At 39.9% G+C, this 15809-nt stretch overlaps 2 protein-coding genes across 3 annotated transcripts in view; both read right to left on the reverse strand.

Moving 5' to 3' along the window:
* Nucleotides 1–275: 275 nt before the first annotated feature.
* Nucleotides 276–11350, reverse strand: tfap2e (transcription factor AP-2 epsilon). Of its 2 annotated transcripts, none has more exons than XM_077507756.1 (7): nucleotides 11194–11350; nucleotides 9671–10114; nucleotides 7665–7719; nucleotides 5233–5464; nucleotides 3466–3584; nucleotides 2951–3089; nucleotides 276–1117 (listed from the first exon to the last, which is right to left on the reverse strand). In XM_077507756.1, exons 1-7 carry the CDS (start codon nucleotides 11230–11232, stop codon nucleotides 856–858), a joined length of 1290 nt encoding a protein of 429 aa, XP_077363882.1. In that variant the 5' UTR covers nucleotides 11233–11350; the 3' UTR covers nucleotides 276–855. The 2 variants fall into 2 exon arrangements, with proteins under 2 accessions (XP_077363882.1, XP_077363883.1); XM_077507757.1 differs by lacking the exon at nucleotides 11194–11350 and adding an exon at nucleotides 10640–10896 and having other exon boundaries at nucleotides 277–1117.
* Nucleotides 11351–12566: 1216 nt separating this feature from the next.
* The window catches only part of ncdn (neurochondrin), a 9053-nt gene continuing 5810 nt past the window's right edge, over nucleotides 12567–15809 (reverse strand). The window contains exons 4-8 of the mRNA XM_077506607.1: nucleotides 15158–15327; nucleotides 14847–15085; nucleotides 14569–14784; nucleotides 14309–14451; nucleotides 12567–13157 (exon numbers count right to left, since the gene is read on the reverse strand). Of these exons, the coding sequence (XP_077362733.1) occupies nucleotides 12736–13157; nucleotides 14309–14451; nucleotides 14569–14784; nucleotides 14847–15085; nucleotides 15158–15327 (1190 nt within the window). The 3' untranslated portion in view covers nucleotides 12567–12735. The remainder of the gene's footprint in view (nucleotides 13158–14308; nucleotides 14452–14568; nucleotides 14785–14846; nucleotides 15086–15157; nucleotides 15328–15809) is intronic.

Below are 15809 nucleotides of genomic sequence, written 5' to 3' on the forward strand. Positions count from 1 at the left end.
GGCAGTGAATGAGTTTTAAGCAGCCAAAATTTGAAGACGATCAGATAAATTATGTTGGATGACTTTGTTAAAATATAACCTCTCGAAATGCCAAAAAATGGCATCAAATTCCAAAGTAAACTCAAAATTTTGGACTTCCTGTTAGGTTTGGCATATGTCACCAAAAGACTGATGTTACACATTTCCCGTAGCTCTAAAAGATTTTGTTTTGATATACCTGATTTAAAAAAAAAATAAAAAATCCATAAAACAGATCCATTCTTATTTTTTTTAATAATATATTACATTTATGTTGTAATACAATAACAACAGTAATAACAATAATAATAAACATACACACAAAGTACAAAATGATTTTGCTCTTTTCTTCACTTATATACACAAGACGCAGAACTTCCAAACAGAAGCCAACCTTGGCCTGTCGCTGCATTTTCGATCCTCTCTGTCCGCCGAAGACGAAACATGCAACTCCATTTCCCATGAGCACCCTGCTAAGAACTACAAACCGAAGCTGAGAATGGAGTCTGTCGGCAAACGAGCAGGTTGTTGCCTCAGATATGGCTTACATACGACACGTGCCGCAAGTCCAAATGTTTGAGAAATCCGCTTCCCACGAACACGTCATTTAAAAAAAAAAAAAAGAGAGAGAGGTTTGAAATAAAACAATACTGCCATATGTAGGAGTTCATCCTTGATGTGGATGCTACTTTGAAGAGGTCCATTTGAAGTGAGGTTTATGGACAAACATGACGGTACATTACAGTACACCTCCTTAGGCCTGAGGGTCCGGCCTATTCTCTCGATTTGTTGCAACGCCGGGGAGCTTTGGCCTCTTTTTCTTGCCTCGTCACCCGTCTATTTACGATGCTTCATTTCCTTGTCGTGGTGGCCCTTCCCGCCGCCGTCTCCTTTGTCCAGCATTTTGATAGCCTCCATCAGGTAGCTCTGGAAAGCAGAGAGCGCGGCGCAGATGGCTGGAGTGCCGAAGCCGTGGGTGAGCAGGCTGAAGTGGGTGAGGCTGCCCTGGAGGCTCGGCTCCAGGCAGGGGGTGGGTCTGCTGCCCCCGAGCGGAGAGCGATCCTGAGACATGAGGTCCACAAACTCCTTGCAGATCTCCCTTTGAGGAAGGAAAAGGAGGTGAGTCACATGACTATATTTTGAGATTTACTGTTGGAATATACACTTGTGGAACACGGATTCACCAGTCGCTCATTATGTCTCCTTACAACTGGTGACCCCGACGTGATCTCCGTTGTAAAGAAATAGAATGAGCGAGTCGAGGGCTGTAACTGTTTTGTATACAGGAAAAGTCGGGCTGGGTATTGATTAGGGATGTCACGATAAGGGCAATATCGTGATATTAAAACTGCCACAATATCGTCGTCGTCATGTTCACAATATTTAAAAGGAACACATCTGTTAAAAGTCAGCTTGATTTCCATTTGTGCAGTTCTAGCACCCTCTAGTGGCTAGTTTATTAGTGCAATGTAATTTTCATTAGGAATGTTTTGGCCTTCTATGTTTAAAATCTATGCTAATTGTCAGATGAAGGGGAACCTAATTTGCTTGTGAAGCGATCAATGTGTGCTTGCATTAGGAAGGAAGAGCCTCAATATTGTTAGTAGAGATTGTAGGTTTATATGCATTGCTGTTATGTACAAACGCACAATGTTGTGCGTTTTTTTAGTATGAGCTCTTTTTTTTTTTTTTTACAATATTGTGATCTTTTTTTAAATATCGCCAACACCCCCACAATATCGTAATAATTATCGTATCGTGACCTTCATATCGTGATATCGTATTGTGATGTTTGGATATCGTTACATCCCTAGTATTGATTCTAATTTTATCAATCGATTCGATTTTGATTTTTTTTTCCCCCAATTCGATTCACTTCAATCGATATTGATTAATGATTAAACATTAATTCTGCTTAAATATCAAGGACATGATAAAAACTGCAAACATTAAATTCCAACTAAAATTTTGCAAAGGCAGTAAATGGTTAAATGATTTAGTTTATGAATGAAAGTGTTATAATCACTTAACTGCTACGCAACCATTGACATCAGCAAGGATGAGATGAAAATACTTTCATAATTCTAATTCAATAATTGTAAATATGAATTTATAAGATTCTGAATAGTCTTAAAGTGCAATAAGTCAGGACTTATAAATGTAACAAAATATTTTTAAATTCATGTGAACAGTAAATTTCAAGAAAACAGTAAGATACAAAAAAATGGCCTTTAAAATTCCATTTTCTTATGAATTTATTATGGGGAAAAAAAGATGTTAAAATAATCAATTCATGGTTTTATGACTCGATATAATAATTTACATAAAACTAAAACTGATTAAAAAAAAATAAATATAAAATAAATGTTGACATAAATGCAAAATAAATATACAAATAGAATTAAATATCAATCAATCAATTGGATTTAAAAGGCACTTTGCAACAGCGGATGTAAGAAAGTAAGAAAATATTTTTAAATTCATGTGAACACTAGTAAATCTCAAGAAAACAGTAAGAAACAAAAAAAAATGGCCTTTAAAATTCTATTTTCTTGTGAATTAATTATGGGGAAAAAAGATGTTAAAATAATCGATTCATAGTTTTATGAATCAATATCAGGTTCGACAAGGAAAATCGATTCAATATCGATTATCCGATTTTTCAAACCCGTTTCTAAGGAAAAGCAGAAGTGAAAGAGGTCAGAAAGAAGACGCAAAAGAGGTAAGGGTGCGAGGAGCGATCCTATTGGTCAGCTCGCCGGAATGCGAGTTCGAGTGCGCAAACACAAATTGAGAAAGTTTGTTGGCCGCTACGTTGACTTACTAACATGAATTTGTTCCATTTGATATCTTGCTTATATTTGGACTTGTTTTGCAGGTGCACCCATTGTCAACTTTCCGCCTTTTGACCCAAACAGGAAGTGACACCCACTTGGTGGCGAGCAGCATGCCGCGTCGCGTCGGGAGCTGGTCGGGCTCGCTCTGCCTGCACAGATACTCGGCGGCGGCTCTGGCGGGGAACTCGGTCTCGCACACGTAGCCGAAATCCCTCGCCAGATGGACGGCCTCACCTGGAAGAGGAGGTGGGGGGGGGTAGTGAGGAGAGAGGCGGAGTCTGTTTAAATTTAGTACAGAGACACGAAAACAGGGCAGTTATTGCGGCATCTGGTTGGGTTTCCATATTTAGGAGCCGTGAAAATGCTTTCAAGCGCTGCACAATCTGCTGCTTTGCCAAGTCGGGTCAGGGGAAATATTCTGCAAGCATTTTCTCACTTGCACTACTTACACAGTTCACTGGTCTTTTGGCTTTTTTTTTTTTTTTTAAATGACACCCTCGCTTGACTTAATATTCACATCAACTAATGCAAACATATTTCTGCGTGTCTCTATCTGTTAGGATACGGGCAGGTCAGTTGTCTCGTGTGTGTGCGTGCGCGCAGATCGTACCCTCCACCAGAGATGTTAGCAAAGTGACGTTGGCTGCCTTGCGTCGCCCGGCGGGCAGGTTGAGGCCAATCTTCTCCAGACGCTCTCTCAGACAACGGCCACCATTCTTGGACTTCGCCCTGAAGGGATGTAGAGACAGAGTAGTTGTTTTTTTTTAACGATATGGTCCGATCAGTGTGAGTGTGCTTGTGTGCGTTTTCCACTGAAATCTCCTTATGATCCCTGTCGACACTCAAATATGTCTTGTATGTTCTTGTTTTCCCTTTTTGATATCCACCTTTTGATTTATTCACACTTTTTTTTGTGTGTGTGTAAACTATGACAAACGGCGCCGGAACGCCATCAAGCAGGAGGTCGTCTCTCTCTGTAGAGGAGAAAGAAACTTTTACTTCCCTTTAGATCCTCTAATGAAGCCGCATCCATGAGTTTGCGCTCTTGCCCCGAGGCCCGGCTTCATTAAAACGTTGCTTTCTCTTGTGATTTAGTCCCATGACCCGTTTTGGGTCCTCAAGCTCTGACCTCACAGTTACTTTGTATAAGTGCTTTTACTCTGAAAATATCATCAAAAAGGTTCCAATGGACTATACGGGCCCTCAAATCAAAGTTACCACACCTACCTCAGCTTGGTAACAGAGAGAACATGCCACTTATTGGGTCAATATTATAAAGTGCCTTTTTGTGTCAGAATCAGAATCACTCAGTCATCATGTAAATAACATCATGAAAATGAGTTATGGAGCCAAAAATGTGCACACATGCATATTCATTTCATTGGATGCACCTGCTGGCTATAATGTGTGTAATAAATTGTGAAATATTTTCTGTTTTTTTTACATCCAGTGGTTAAAACATTTTTTGATTAAACAAATCATTCAAATTGCTGTCCACCCTGTCAGTGTGGGGTAGCTGCCCCTTTAAGAAACCTCATGACGTTTTTATTGACAATGCAGGTACTGCCACCATTTTGTCTTTCTTCAATGGAGGCTAACTATGGCAAATTTCAGAGTAAATATTTACATTTGTTTTATCATTTTCAACACGTGTGTGTGTGGTAGCTTCGTCTGTCATTGTGAAATATCAATTGATAATATACAAACCTTGAAAATTTTCAAGTATTTTTGTTAAACAGGAAACAGTTAGCTTGCTAACAGAGTTATGTTGCTAAATGCTAATATTAGCCAAACCGGCAAACTCACATGTTTGAATGTACATTGTTTGCTTTCTTTTTCTGGAAACTTGATCACTGTGCATTTCTAAAAGTATAACTTATTTTGTTCGTATCTTAACAATTCAGTTGAATATAAAATCTAAAATTTTTGGGGTGGTCGGGGTGGTGGAATGGGAAGTTCTTGAAATAAGTAACAAGCTTGTGTTGCTTGGATTGGGGCAGGTAGTTTATTTTAATTTTGTTTGTTTGTTTGTTTGTTAGTTTTATTAGCTTGAGCCAATGCTAGCTAGCTCACTACGCTAGCTAGTACAAATTTATGCTTTTACTTTTGGACTTAAGTATATTTCAAAGTCTGTATTTTAGTAAATGGGTTCATAAGTACTTCTACTTTTACTGAAGTATTTGTGACCTTCTACTTGAGTACAAAGAGTATTTTTGCCAGCTCTGAATTTTCCTAACAGGCAAGTGGTGGGTTGCACAGTACCAAACAAGAAGACAATGCATGTGAGCAAAGCTGAATTTAAGAATCCTTGCAAATTGTTTGTAGCAATACAAAAAAAGGGAATTAAGTGCAACATTAATGGGGCTTTTCCTCTCACCTGCGAAGGACTCCGCCCAGCAGAGAGGCGTTGAGGCACTCGGGCGGGGACAGCCGCCGCTGCACCTCCCCAACGGTGACCTTGTACTTGGATGTGGAGCTGAGCAGCGAGAGGCGGCCTGGAACCGAGCAGAAAACCTCGGCCGGGTTGGACACGGCACCCATGCCGAGGCCGTCCTTACCGAGGGACAAGGCGGACAGGGACGAACCGTTCAGCTTGGATGGGATCGGAACTGGAAGGCCAAAGAAGAAAGAGGTATTTATAGTGATTATTTACTTGTAAATCAAATCAATTTCACAACTGAAATGACAATCTGTTTCAGCGCCCCCCAAAAAAGATTCGATTGTATATGTATGTATATATATTAGGGCTGTGGTGACTTGAACGCTCTTCAAGACGTGGCACCTGAAAGTGTTTGCTAACGGCTAACAAGCATTGTAAAATATTAAACTGTTAAGCAGTTAGTCAATAAAACCCATCTAGGCAGTGTATCAACGCCTCTGTCGCTACGTCACTGTTAGCCGCTGGCGTTGTCCTAGCATGAAGGGAATTTGCAAACTTGGACGCTAGGTTAGTTTAGCGCTAGCTAGCTAACTGGTACGATGTTATTTTAAACTAGAAAGGAAAAGTACTCTTTTGGAAGTACTTTTGACAAGATTTTGGAGTGCGTCTGAGGATTTTGTGACTTTCGAGAGGATCATGCTCACAATCACAGCTCAAGTTTGAGTCAAGCTAAAGTACGACAAGAACATTTATGTAAATCCCACTCTATCTAATGTATTCAGTGTGATGTTACTGCCCCTCCCTGTGGTGCCAACTTTAATTGTGTAGTGCTGATTGTTGATTCTGTTGTTTAATCTGCAGGTGGTGAACGTTGTATATGCGTAATTTAAATTAACTAAAAACATTAATTCACACTCAATTTTCTGTTCTACATAAACACTGATAAACACTGATGCTGTATGCTAATTGCTAGCACAACATGAAAGGTCTTCAAACTGGGATGAAGTAGTTAATGATTAGTTCTTAAATTGTTCCAGATTTATTTTATTTTTTTATTCTTTCATTTGTTTTCTGTACCACCTAAAGTGAGATTACAGTTTTGTCATTGTGCTTAAGTTTTATCGTGTTTATAATTCGTGTTTATAATTTTGCACTGCGAGCTACGACGGCGTATTAGGGCCACGTATAAATATATATATATTTTTTTAGAGGGTGGGGGCAATATTCAGAGAGAAAAACACGCAAATTTGCCACTTTAAAGTGCCAAATTTGCCCCTTTCAATTTGTGAGTTTAGAAAGTCGCAAATTTGCGACTTGCTAAAGTGGCAAATTTGCGAGAAAAAAACTCGGAAATTTGCGAGTTTAGAAAGTGGAAACAGGAAAATTTGCGAGTAAAAAACTCGAAAATTTGTGAGTTTGATAAGTGGCTAATTTGCGACCTTCTAAAGTGGCAAATTTGCAAGAAAAAAAGGCGGAATTTTGTGAGTTTAGAAAGTGGCTAATTGGGACTTTCTAAAGTTAAAAATTTGTAAGAAAAAAACTCGTAAATTTGCGAGTTTAGAAAATGCCAAAAATGCGAGAAAGAAACTTAAAAATTTGTAATTTGGAAAGTGGATAATTTGCGACTTTCTAAAGTGGCAAATTTGTGAGGGGAAAAAAAACTCATAAATTTGCGAGTTTAGAAAGTCGCAAATTTGCCACTTTATAAACTCGCAAATATATGAGGGTTTTTTTCTCGCAAATTTGCCATGTTATAAAGTCGGAAAATTTGCGACTTTATAAAGTGGCAGATTTGCAAGTTTTTTTTCTGGGAATATTGCCCCCGCCCTCTAAAAAAATATGTATATGTGGCCCGAATACGACGTCGTAGCAAGCAGAATCAACTACGGTCATTTTTTTTCCCGTATCAGACTTTGCCAGCTTCTAATCTGATTTGAGTTTTCTAACTGTGCCCCACATGTGTCTTCTGAAAGGGCCACAAAAAAACTGCCACTCAATATTTGTAATATTAGCACGACGGTCCTGCAAATTTCCCCACAACTCCGCTGTTATCGTCTCCATTTATTCCCTTGGCCCACTTCTCTTTCCTGTTCACTTTAATCTCTCTCTCTCTCTCTCTCTCTCTCTCATATGACCATGAACAGTTCATTAAGAATGTGTGCCTTTGGGGTGAAAGTCTGCAGCTGAGTATTAGAGGACTTCTTGACTTCAAATGAAATAGCAAAACAGAATTATTTATAGTGTGTGTGTGTGTGCGTGTTTGTGTGTGTGCGTCAGTAAGGCAAGACTGGTGTTGGAGCGCCATCACTAAACTCAAAAACCCCTTCAGCATGTATAGCACAATTATATAGGTGCACACTTTGGACATAAGCGCACGCCCTCTCTCTTCACATATGGACACCCGCAGACACACATATTGGGAGCTTTACCTTTTTTAATGACAGAGTGGTCCAGGATGCCCAAGGCTGATCCTTCCTCCATTCCCTGTGTCAGACAGACAGTCACTATCATTTATCCACTGGCATTATGGCGCCCCCAAACAAACATACTGCTCTAAAAATTGACTCTAAAAATTAAAGATGCTTCAGAGGGTCTATATCGTTTTTCTGGTTCTGTAGCACCTGCAGCACCATATATATAGCAATTATTTTATTGAATAATTGGCTAAAATATAATTTATATTTTGCATTAAACCCGTTTTTTCCCTGATGAGTTTATTAACAAATGTACATTGTTAATTTGGTTTTGATTAAAAAAAAAAAGAGATGCAATATCACAGAAAAGGAATGATCTCCATCACCAACCTTTTTGAAATGATTCCGTCCCTGATTCTGTCATTGTTTTGCAATTAAGTAAAAGGAGTTGTTTGCAAATGTCTTATTTTGATTAGGCACAAAAAGTAATCTTCATGAAGGATACAGAAAACAATCATTACTGTTGATTGGCTGTGACAATTTCAAGTTCAATAATGGTGGTTAATTTGATAATGGATTATAAGTAAATGATTAATTTTGCAGGTCTAATATCCAGTGCACACTCATATATTTGAATTGCACCTTTAGCACGTTAAAGCACTTATTTGTTCATATTTATATCATTTAATGAATGCATCTATTGAGGATATCAGTTGAGATTTTTTTTTCCAACACAAAATTGTATTAAAGTTTATCTACATATGTAATTAATGCAATTAGCAACTATAAACAAAATAAACAGTGACTGTTAACATTTTTTTGTGTTCCACACTACTGTATTAACTAAACAAAAAAAAAAGTTCATATTAAAGCTCTGAACTCGCAAAATCCGCTTGGTGTTCGTTTGACTTCATCCAAACCGTTTAATTCATTCGCTCCATTCATTCGCGCGGCGATAAAAGCACACAAGGCGAGCTCCTTTGTTGCTAAATTCATATAGTCGGCTTTTCAAGGTGCAAGGATATCATCCATTAATCAAAAGGAGACGCTTGTCGAGCAGGCCTCCGTTTAGCAAGCGACTATGCGTGCCCGCCTCGACTGTGTTCTCCTGGCGCGCCTCCACGACGTGTCGCTTCTCTTAATAATGAGCGTGCACATCAATTGGTCGCGGTGTGTTTGTGCTGCACGCAGGGCAACAAACAGCGTCTGCAGCTGCACCTGCTGCGGGGAAGCTGACTGCTCAATAAACCTTACAAACTATTCTTCTAAAAAAAAAAAAAAAATGATGAGGAGGGGGGGGGGATTAGTCATATATGTCTTGTATACGCCACGTGTTAAAAAAAAATCCATTGAGGTGCTGCATATAAGTAACAAAACAATTTTGTTAAATCAGCACGAATTTTGACGCTATAAAAAACTACGTTTTTTGTTTTTAATTTATAACATAATTATTTTTTGTCAAGTGGAAACGTTTATTAAAGCAATGCCTAAATAACGTTTTAAAGACTTTTTAGAATTAAAATCTGAAATGAACACTTTTAAGGTGCAGTTTGGGTATAAAATAACATTACATTAATAATGTTGATAGTATAATAATATCGATTTATTTATCGTATATTGTATATTATATATAATAATAATTAAATATAAAATAAATAAAGTGATAAATTATAAATATATATTCATAATTATTCATTATAATTTATACAATTATATAAATTACCTATTATATTATTATTATCTTATATAATTATAGAAATGATCATGAATTAAATGTTAAATATTATGTTAACTTAATAATAAAAATAGCCTATCATTTCACTCATTTTGTAATAAAAAAATATTGCCAATTTTAGAGGGGTAAAAAAAATCAGATTAAAATGTTTTGATTTCATATTTTTCTAATTAGCACTAAATTTTCACTTAAAAACTTTATTTTTACGCAGTCGTTGTTCATTACGCAGTGTTAACATTCCCAAAAATTAAAATAAATAAAAATGTCAAAGTCAAGAAGAGCTCACCTGGAGCTCCTCCAGGCCGTGATGCCCTATGTGCATCCCGAGGGGTCCGTCGGCGAGCGCGGCGGCCCCTTCCCCGAGCCCGTGGAGCAGTCGGGGGACGGCCGCGTACTCCCTCCGGGGGTCGAGGCCGAGAGCCCGGTGCGTTTGCGACAGGAGCCCCCCTTCGTCGGAGCGCGACCTCTGGGAGTGCCATGCGGCTTGCTGATGCTGATGGATGGAGTTAATGGAGGGGTAAGGGTCCGACAGGTGGGAGTAGGCCGAGTCCTGGCTCTGGGAGTATGACAGGGACGACTGCGGGTACGGGGGAGGGAAGTACGGCGGCTGGAAGTCGGAGGCCGGAGTGTGGCAGAGGGGGGGAGCCGAAGAGTAGGCGGCCTGGTTGAGGGAGGACAACTGGGAGAGGCGACCGCTCGGTGACGAGCTGCTCAGTCCGTCTGCGCGCTCCTGCACAAAAGCATGTTTTTTTTTAATCGAAGAAATGCGACAAGAACATGCCAACATTTTCCAAAATAGTTCATAATATTATGCAAGCAATTTTGACGGCATTGTCTGTCAAAAAAAAAAATTGTGAAAACGAATTGAATCCACTACATTTGGCCCATCTGACACAATTGGATTTTTTTTTTTTCGAGAGCTGGGTCAGCCGGATCAATTTGGCTCCACTATTTGACACATGCACGCCCTATTTTATCTGACGTGAAATTCCAGATAATATAAAAAAAAAAGAAAAAAGAAAAAAAAAAGACAAATAATCCGCTCATTCATTTTGCAGATTATACGCAGTGAAAAGTACGTTTATTGGCATCATAATAATAATTAAAAATGAAGTAAACATAACATATTAGACTCAAGTCAGTCAGTGCAAATAAAACAAGTCACCTGTCATAAGTCACATTTGTTGTGATATCAATTGCTATTTCAAAGTGATCCAAAATGCGTTTGAAAAAAAATAAGATAATAATAACTCACCATAGCCGAATATGTGTGGATTAACATCTGGACCCACTCTGAACACCCTCAGTGTTAAAAATCAAAATCAAAATAATATATAATCAACATGCAGGATCTGCACGAAAATTCGCCCCAATGTAATCCAGCGTCACGGGTCCATTAGTGAACTCGACGTGTTATTTACTTTTTCTTCAAGGCTCCACACACGCGCACACCATCACGCACACACATATAGACGGAGGCGTGGATGCTCTCCATGAAGGGACTACTTATAGGTTTGGTGCAGCTGCGAGAATAAGGGGAGGGGTCGACGGGGTCCACTTCTCTTAAAGAGATATATTCAGTCAATTAGTACATTCCCACACACTACAAATAAATCAAATAAATTGACACATAAATTAGCTGAGAAATCACATCTTTTTTTTCTTTGAATTTGATACATTTTTTTTTAACTGTACCACTTTTGTGTATTTGTTATCAATATTTACAATAAAATCAACCTCTCACTTTCAATTGCGCATTAATCGCACCTAACTTTTTACGCAACAAAAATAAATAAATGGAATCGATACCTGCATGCCATCGGTCTTGTTCCGGGCCTTCCACAGCATGCTTTCAGAAAGAATGAAGCTGAAGGGTTAAAAAAAAACAAAAAAAACAAAAGAAAAGAAGAAGAAGTGATGTTGGGTGCAGAGGTGAGAGAGAAGAAGTGAGTTAGTGTGTCACACCATGCAGGAGTTCGTGTGAGTGAGGAGTCGAGAGGACAGAAGAGGGAGTAGGAGGGCACATTTCAAAAGAAAGAGTGTGGGAGGTGTGAAGTATAGTAAAGGGGGTAGATAGAAACTTTTGTCCGTTTTTTTTTTTTTGGGGGGGTACAGCAGGGGTTCTCGAACGTGTAGTCGGCTACAGGTCCCCCTAGTATACACTAGTGCCCTCTAGTGGTACGGCAATTAAAAGGGTCACTGTCGAAACAGTTGTTATATTCAACTTACGTTTTATTTAATAATTAATTTTTTTACATGAATACGTTCTATGCATTCCCACTAGTCTAAACATGATATTCTGAGTAATATTGTGTTTGTGAAATATTGCTGCATTCGAGGATGGTCGGAAGTCGGAAATATCCGAGTTGAAACTTCACTGTTCCGACCTCAAAGCGTTCGAGGTGAAAGTAAATAACCAAAATGGCGGATAGTGATAAATTGTTTTTTTTTTGGGTCCTCAAAACTCAATTTGACCTCCAGGAAACTTACCTTTTTGCAATTCTGCTTCATGTTTTAATTTTATTTAATAAGCATTCCATACAGTTCAAGTTTACCGTATAATTTCATGCAGGGATATAGCGGCAATACTGTCACGTACGACGTAACATGAAGTTATGGTGAATACTTATGAATGAAGAAACCTATCTAATTTTATACTCGAGTAAATTGTGTTTTGCCATTCAGAGTGACGTCACATTGTAGTCCGCCTGTGAAGTTGGGGTTCTTGTTCTTTTCAGACTTCGCCAGTGGAATTTCCGAGTTCAAGGGGGCGTTCCAGGACGCACTTCCTGGTTTGAACTCGGATATTTCCGACTTCCGACCATCCTCGAATGCAGCATATGAAGTTCAGACCAGGAAGTGCGTCCGGGAACGCCCCCTTGAACCACTCGCGAAGTCGGAAAAAAACAAGCACAAAGCTTTGTTAAACTATGTATTGTGTTGTGAGATTCTTCTAATATTGTGCCCGTTTTGTAACTAAATACAACCAAACTATTAACCCCTTTGAGTAAGATATAACACACAATAATGTATGCACTAATTTAATATCGTGTTTTTGTGTTGTCTCCACCATCCAAATGAAATTAAAATCCTAGAACAGAAAAACGACATGGTGAAAAAAAGCCACCTGTGTTTTACCGCCATCTTGTGGTCAAAGTGAGGAAATACACTAAAAACAAGTATTACTGTTCTGTAAGAAAATATTTCTTTATTAAATCATGTGACATTTTTCAAGGAAAATATGCTGAAAATCTAATTAGCACTCATTGGTAATTATTTGAAACAGATGTTTCAGTACTTCCTTATTTCGTTACAACCATTTGAAAGTGTTTAAAGCTTTACTTTTTCCATTCATTTCACTCCTATCAACTGCTTCAAGTTCCTCATGCAACTGAAAGCGCCTTCATCATGCATCTTCATGGCATCCTCAATGTCCTGTTTGCAGAGTGGGCACTGGTTGGCCAAGGCACACAGAGCCTCCTCTAGCGCCTCCTGCGTGTGCTGGTCTGGTAGTGCGCTGCAACAACCCAGCATGCCCAGCGTGTTTCGCAACCAACCTTCCTCCCTGACCAGCGCCGCCAACCAGCACCGAGAGCGGAAGCAGCCCCCCAGAGCCTGCAGAGCCAACCTCCAGAGCTCGGCCACCTCGTCCCAGCTGTCCTCCCAGCCGGCGCTCACCTTGAGCGGCCCCGGGCTGAGCTCGGGGTCCAGAGCGCTGTGGAGAAAACGGAGGGCGGTGGAAAAGAAGCGGCGTTGGCTGGCTTCGGGTGAGCCTGGAAAGGAAAAAGGTAGAATGTTTCTCTTCATAACTGGTGATATGTAAAATAGTTTTGCTTCCTTTTTCCTATGATGCTTGCAAGAAAAAAAAATGTTCTTACATGTTGACTATGGCACCTTTCTACTAATGGAACTCCGTTGTCAACTGTGGACCTCACAAATTTAAATGTATAATATAATGGCTTATATTTTAAATGTTGCTGTGGTCAACTGAGTACAATACACAGTAAAGTTAAATGGAATTATTGTTTTTTTCATTGGCCATCTGGGGGCCCTTGGATTCAGTGCATAATTCAGCACGGACATGCACAATGTATTTGTATTTGGCATTTTATCAATTAATTCCAGTTTGTTAAGGTAATTTAAAAAAAAAAAAAAAAAAAGATTTTATTTTGGGCTTTTTAGTTGTAGTGCACATCTAAAATTTTAATTAACTTATAAGTATCGAGCCGAAATTAGGCCATATTTGAAGGTATCGGTACTCGCGACGTCGTGGCTGTTTTAAGATTAGGAACTAGAAAAGAATAGAAAATTACGATTAATTTCATGCAATTTAAAGGAAAAAAAAAGACATTTAGATAAATAGGTCTTTCTTTAAAATTAGCTGTATTTTTTTTTTTTTTTTGCTCGATTATGGAAAAAAATAATCACAATTATTTTGGCAATAATTTAAATCATGATTATTCAAACAATTATTTATTTTTTTTTGTACAAAACAAGAAATTGATTAAGCATTTAAAAATATTAAGACCAATAAAAAAATGCTTTTAAAAAAACTATAATTAACGATATGTTAGTTCTTTTTGGACCAAACAGGATTTATTATAATGATAATAATAGTAATAATAATAATAATAATAATAATAATAGTACTAGTGGTATTGGCATCGTTGACTACTACAAAGTTGAGTACTCGTACTAGTATTGTTTGAAAAAAGTGGTATTGCTATCAAACATCCCTACATTTAAAAAAGCAAAATTTATTTTGAATCGTGCTGATGTAATTTGCTTTTTCTATAGCGGGAAAAATTATTCAAATTAGAAATTTAAGTGTATCTTGGTATTTAAAAAAAAAAGAAAAAAGAAAAAAAAAGCCACCCCCCCCCCCTAAATTAATACTGTTGATGCGTAACGAAAACCAAATTACCTGTCGGCACCGATTTCAGTCTGCCAATCATCAGACCCAATGTGCAGTAATTCGCTGCAAGGACAAGCAGGCTGGATTTGTGCACCAAAACAGGAAGTGCTTCACTCAGGTGCTTCTCCAAAGTTTTGAAGCATTGATCCTTCCTGGAAAGCAGTTATTGAGTCATATCGAGTCTATGACTGGCGAGAAATATGCTCGAGGGTAAACCGGCAATCGACATGTGGACGTTGGCGATATTTTGCAATGAGGACGGCCGCTACCTGACTCTTTCAGGCTCGGTGACGGAGAAGTTGAGGAGGGCCGAGCAGGCCGTCTCCATGCTGGGGTCCCTCACTGAGGACGCTCCGCTTTTACCCTTCAAGGAAGTAAAGCTGTGCGAGAGGTAGTACACCAGCAAAGCCGGCGTGTCCAGGGTGAGCAGAACCTTCCTGGGCCCTTCCTCGGCAGAGAGGTGACACAGAGCTGGCAGGAGATACCTGAAGACAGGAAACGAGCCGGGAAACACTCACATGGCGCGAAATCAATTTCGCGATTGTACCTGAGTGCCTCTTTGCCCGTCCAGGTGCCGCTCTCATCGGCGACCGACATCTTATCCATCCAGTCAGAGAGCCCCTGCTCGGGATTCTCGGCCATCAGGTGGCTCCGCGAGTAGTTGACGAGGACTGGCAGCAGCTTGGTCACGTCCTCCTTTAGGCAGGAAGTCTCCTCGGCCAGCCACGAGCACAGGCAGCGGAACGTGGCGAAAAGAAAAGGCTCGCCGTAGCGACTCGGGTCCACCTGGGAAAACGACTCCAATGAGTCGCTCGGCTGATCCCAAAAGTGGACGCTTTTCCAAATCATCCCCCTCACCTGTTGCAGGTGGTACATCAGAGCCGCGAAGGCCTCCTCCAGTACGCCGAGGACCTGCCTGCTTTGCGGCAGACTTAAGGAGGAGATGGAAGTCTGAGCGGGTGGAGCAGTGGACGCGACGGCCGGGTTGCAGGCCTGCTCGATGGCCGCCTCCATGATCCGATAACAACCTGGACGACGATGAGAAACAGGTAAACGATGTTTGAACACATGCTGAGCTTCCTCGTTTACGACCCAATTTTTGTGTTGTCATTCTTTATTGCTGGTCATAAGGCGCATGGGCTTTAGTAGATTTATGAACGCAGTCTATTTATTGTGCAAATAAAGTGGCCACAGGTGGCTTACCCCGGGTTTTCACCGGATGCGGTTGCGGTGCGGTTGCGGTGCGGTCCGGCGACGCAAGCAATTAGATTCCATTCATTCGAATGGTGCAGTTTACACCGCTTGCGGGTGCGTTGCGTGTCGACTGCGTCTCAGCTGCGGCGTGCCGCAAGCCTTCCGCAAGGATAGACCTATTTTCTATTTTTGCAGGACGCCGCAGCGGTAGGCCTCCGGCAAATGGCAAGCTGGCACAAAACACATCGAGCGGGACAGGAAGACCGACGCAGTTTCAAAATAAATTTCCGGTTACCTTTCAGAATAAAACACTCGC

This window comes from Festucalex cinctus, chromosome 19, assembly GCF_051991245.1.
Source record: "Festucalex cinctus isolate MCC-2025b chromosome 19, RoL_Fcin_1.0, whole genome shotgun sequence".
Lineage (NCBI taxonomy): Eukaryota > Metazoa > Chordata > Actinopteri > Syngnathiformes > Syngnathidae > Festucalex > Festucalex cinctus.

Excerpts from the sequence above, each read along its gene's own strand:
- tfap2e (XM_077507756.1), bottom strand. The coding sequence starts at position 11,232 with ATGCTGTGGAAGGCCCGGAACAAGACCGATGGCATGCAG. Across the intron at positions 3,585-5,232 it reads CTGGGCGGAGTCCTTCGCAG|GGCGAAGTCCAAGAATGGTG; the intron begins GTGAGAGGAAAA and ends ACATCCCTTCAG. Across the intron at positions 1,118-2,950 it reads GGCATGCTGCTCGCCACCAA|GGAGATCTGCAAGGAGTTTG; the intron begins GTGGGTGTCACT and ends CCTTCCTCAAAG.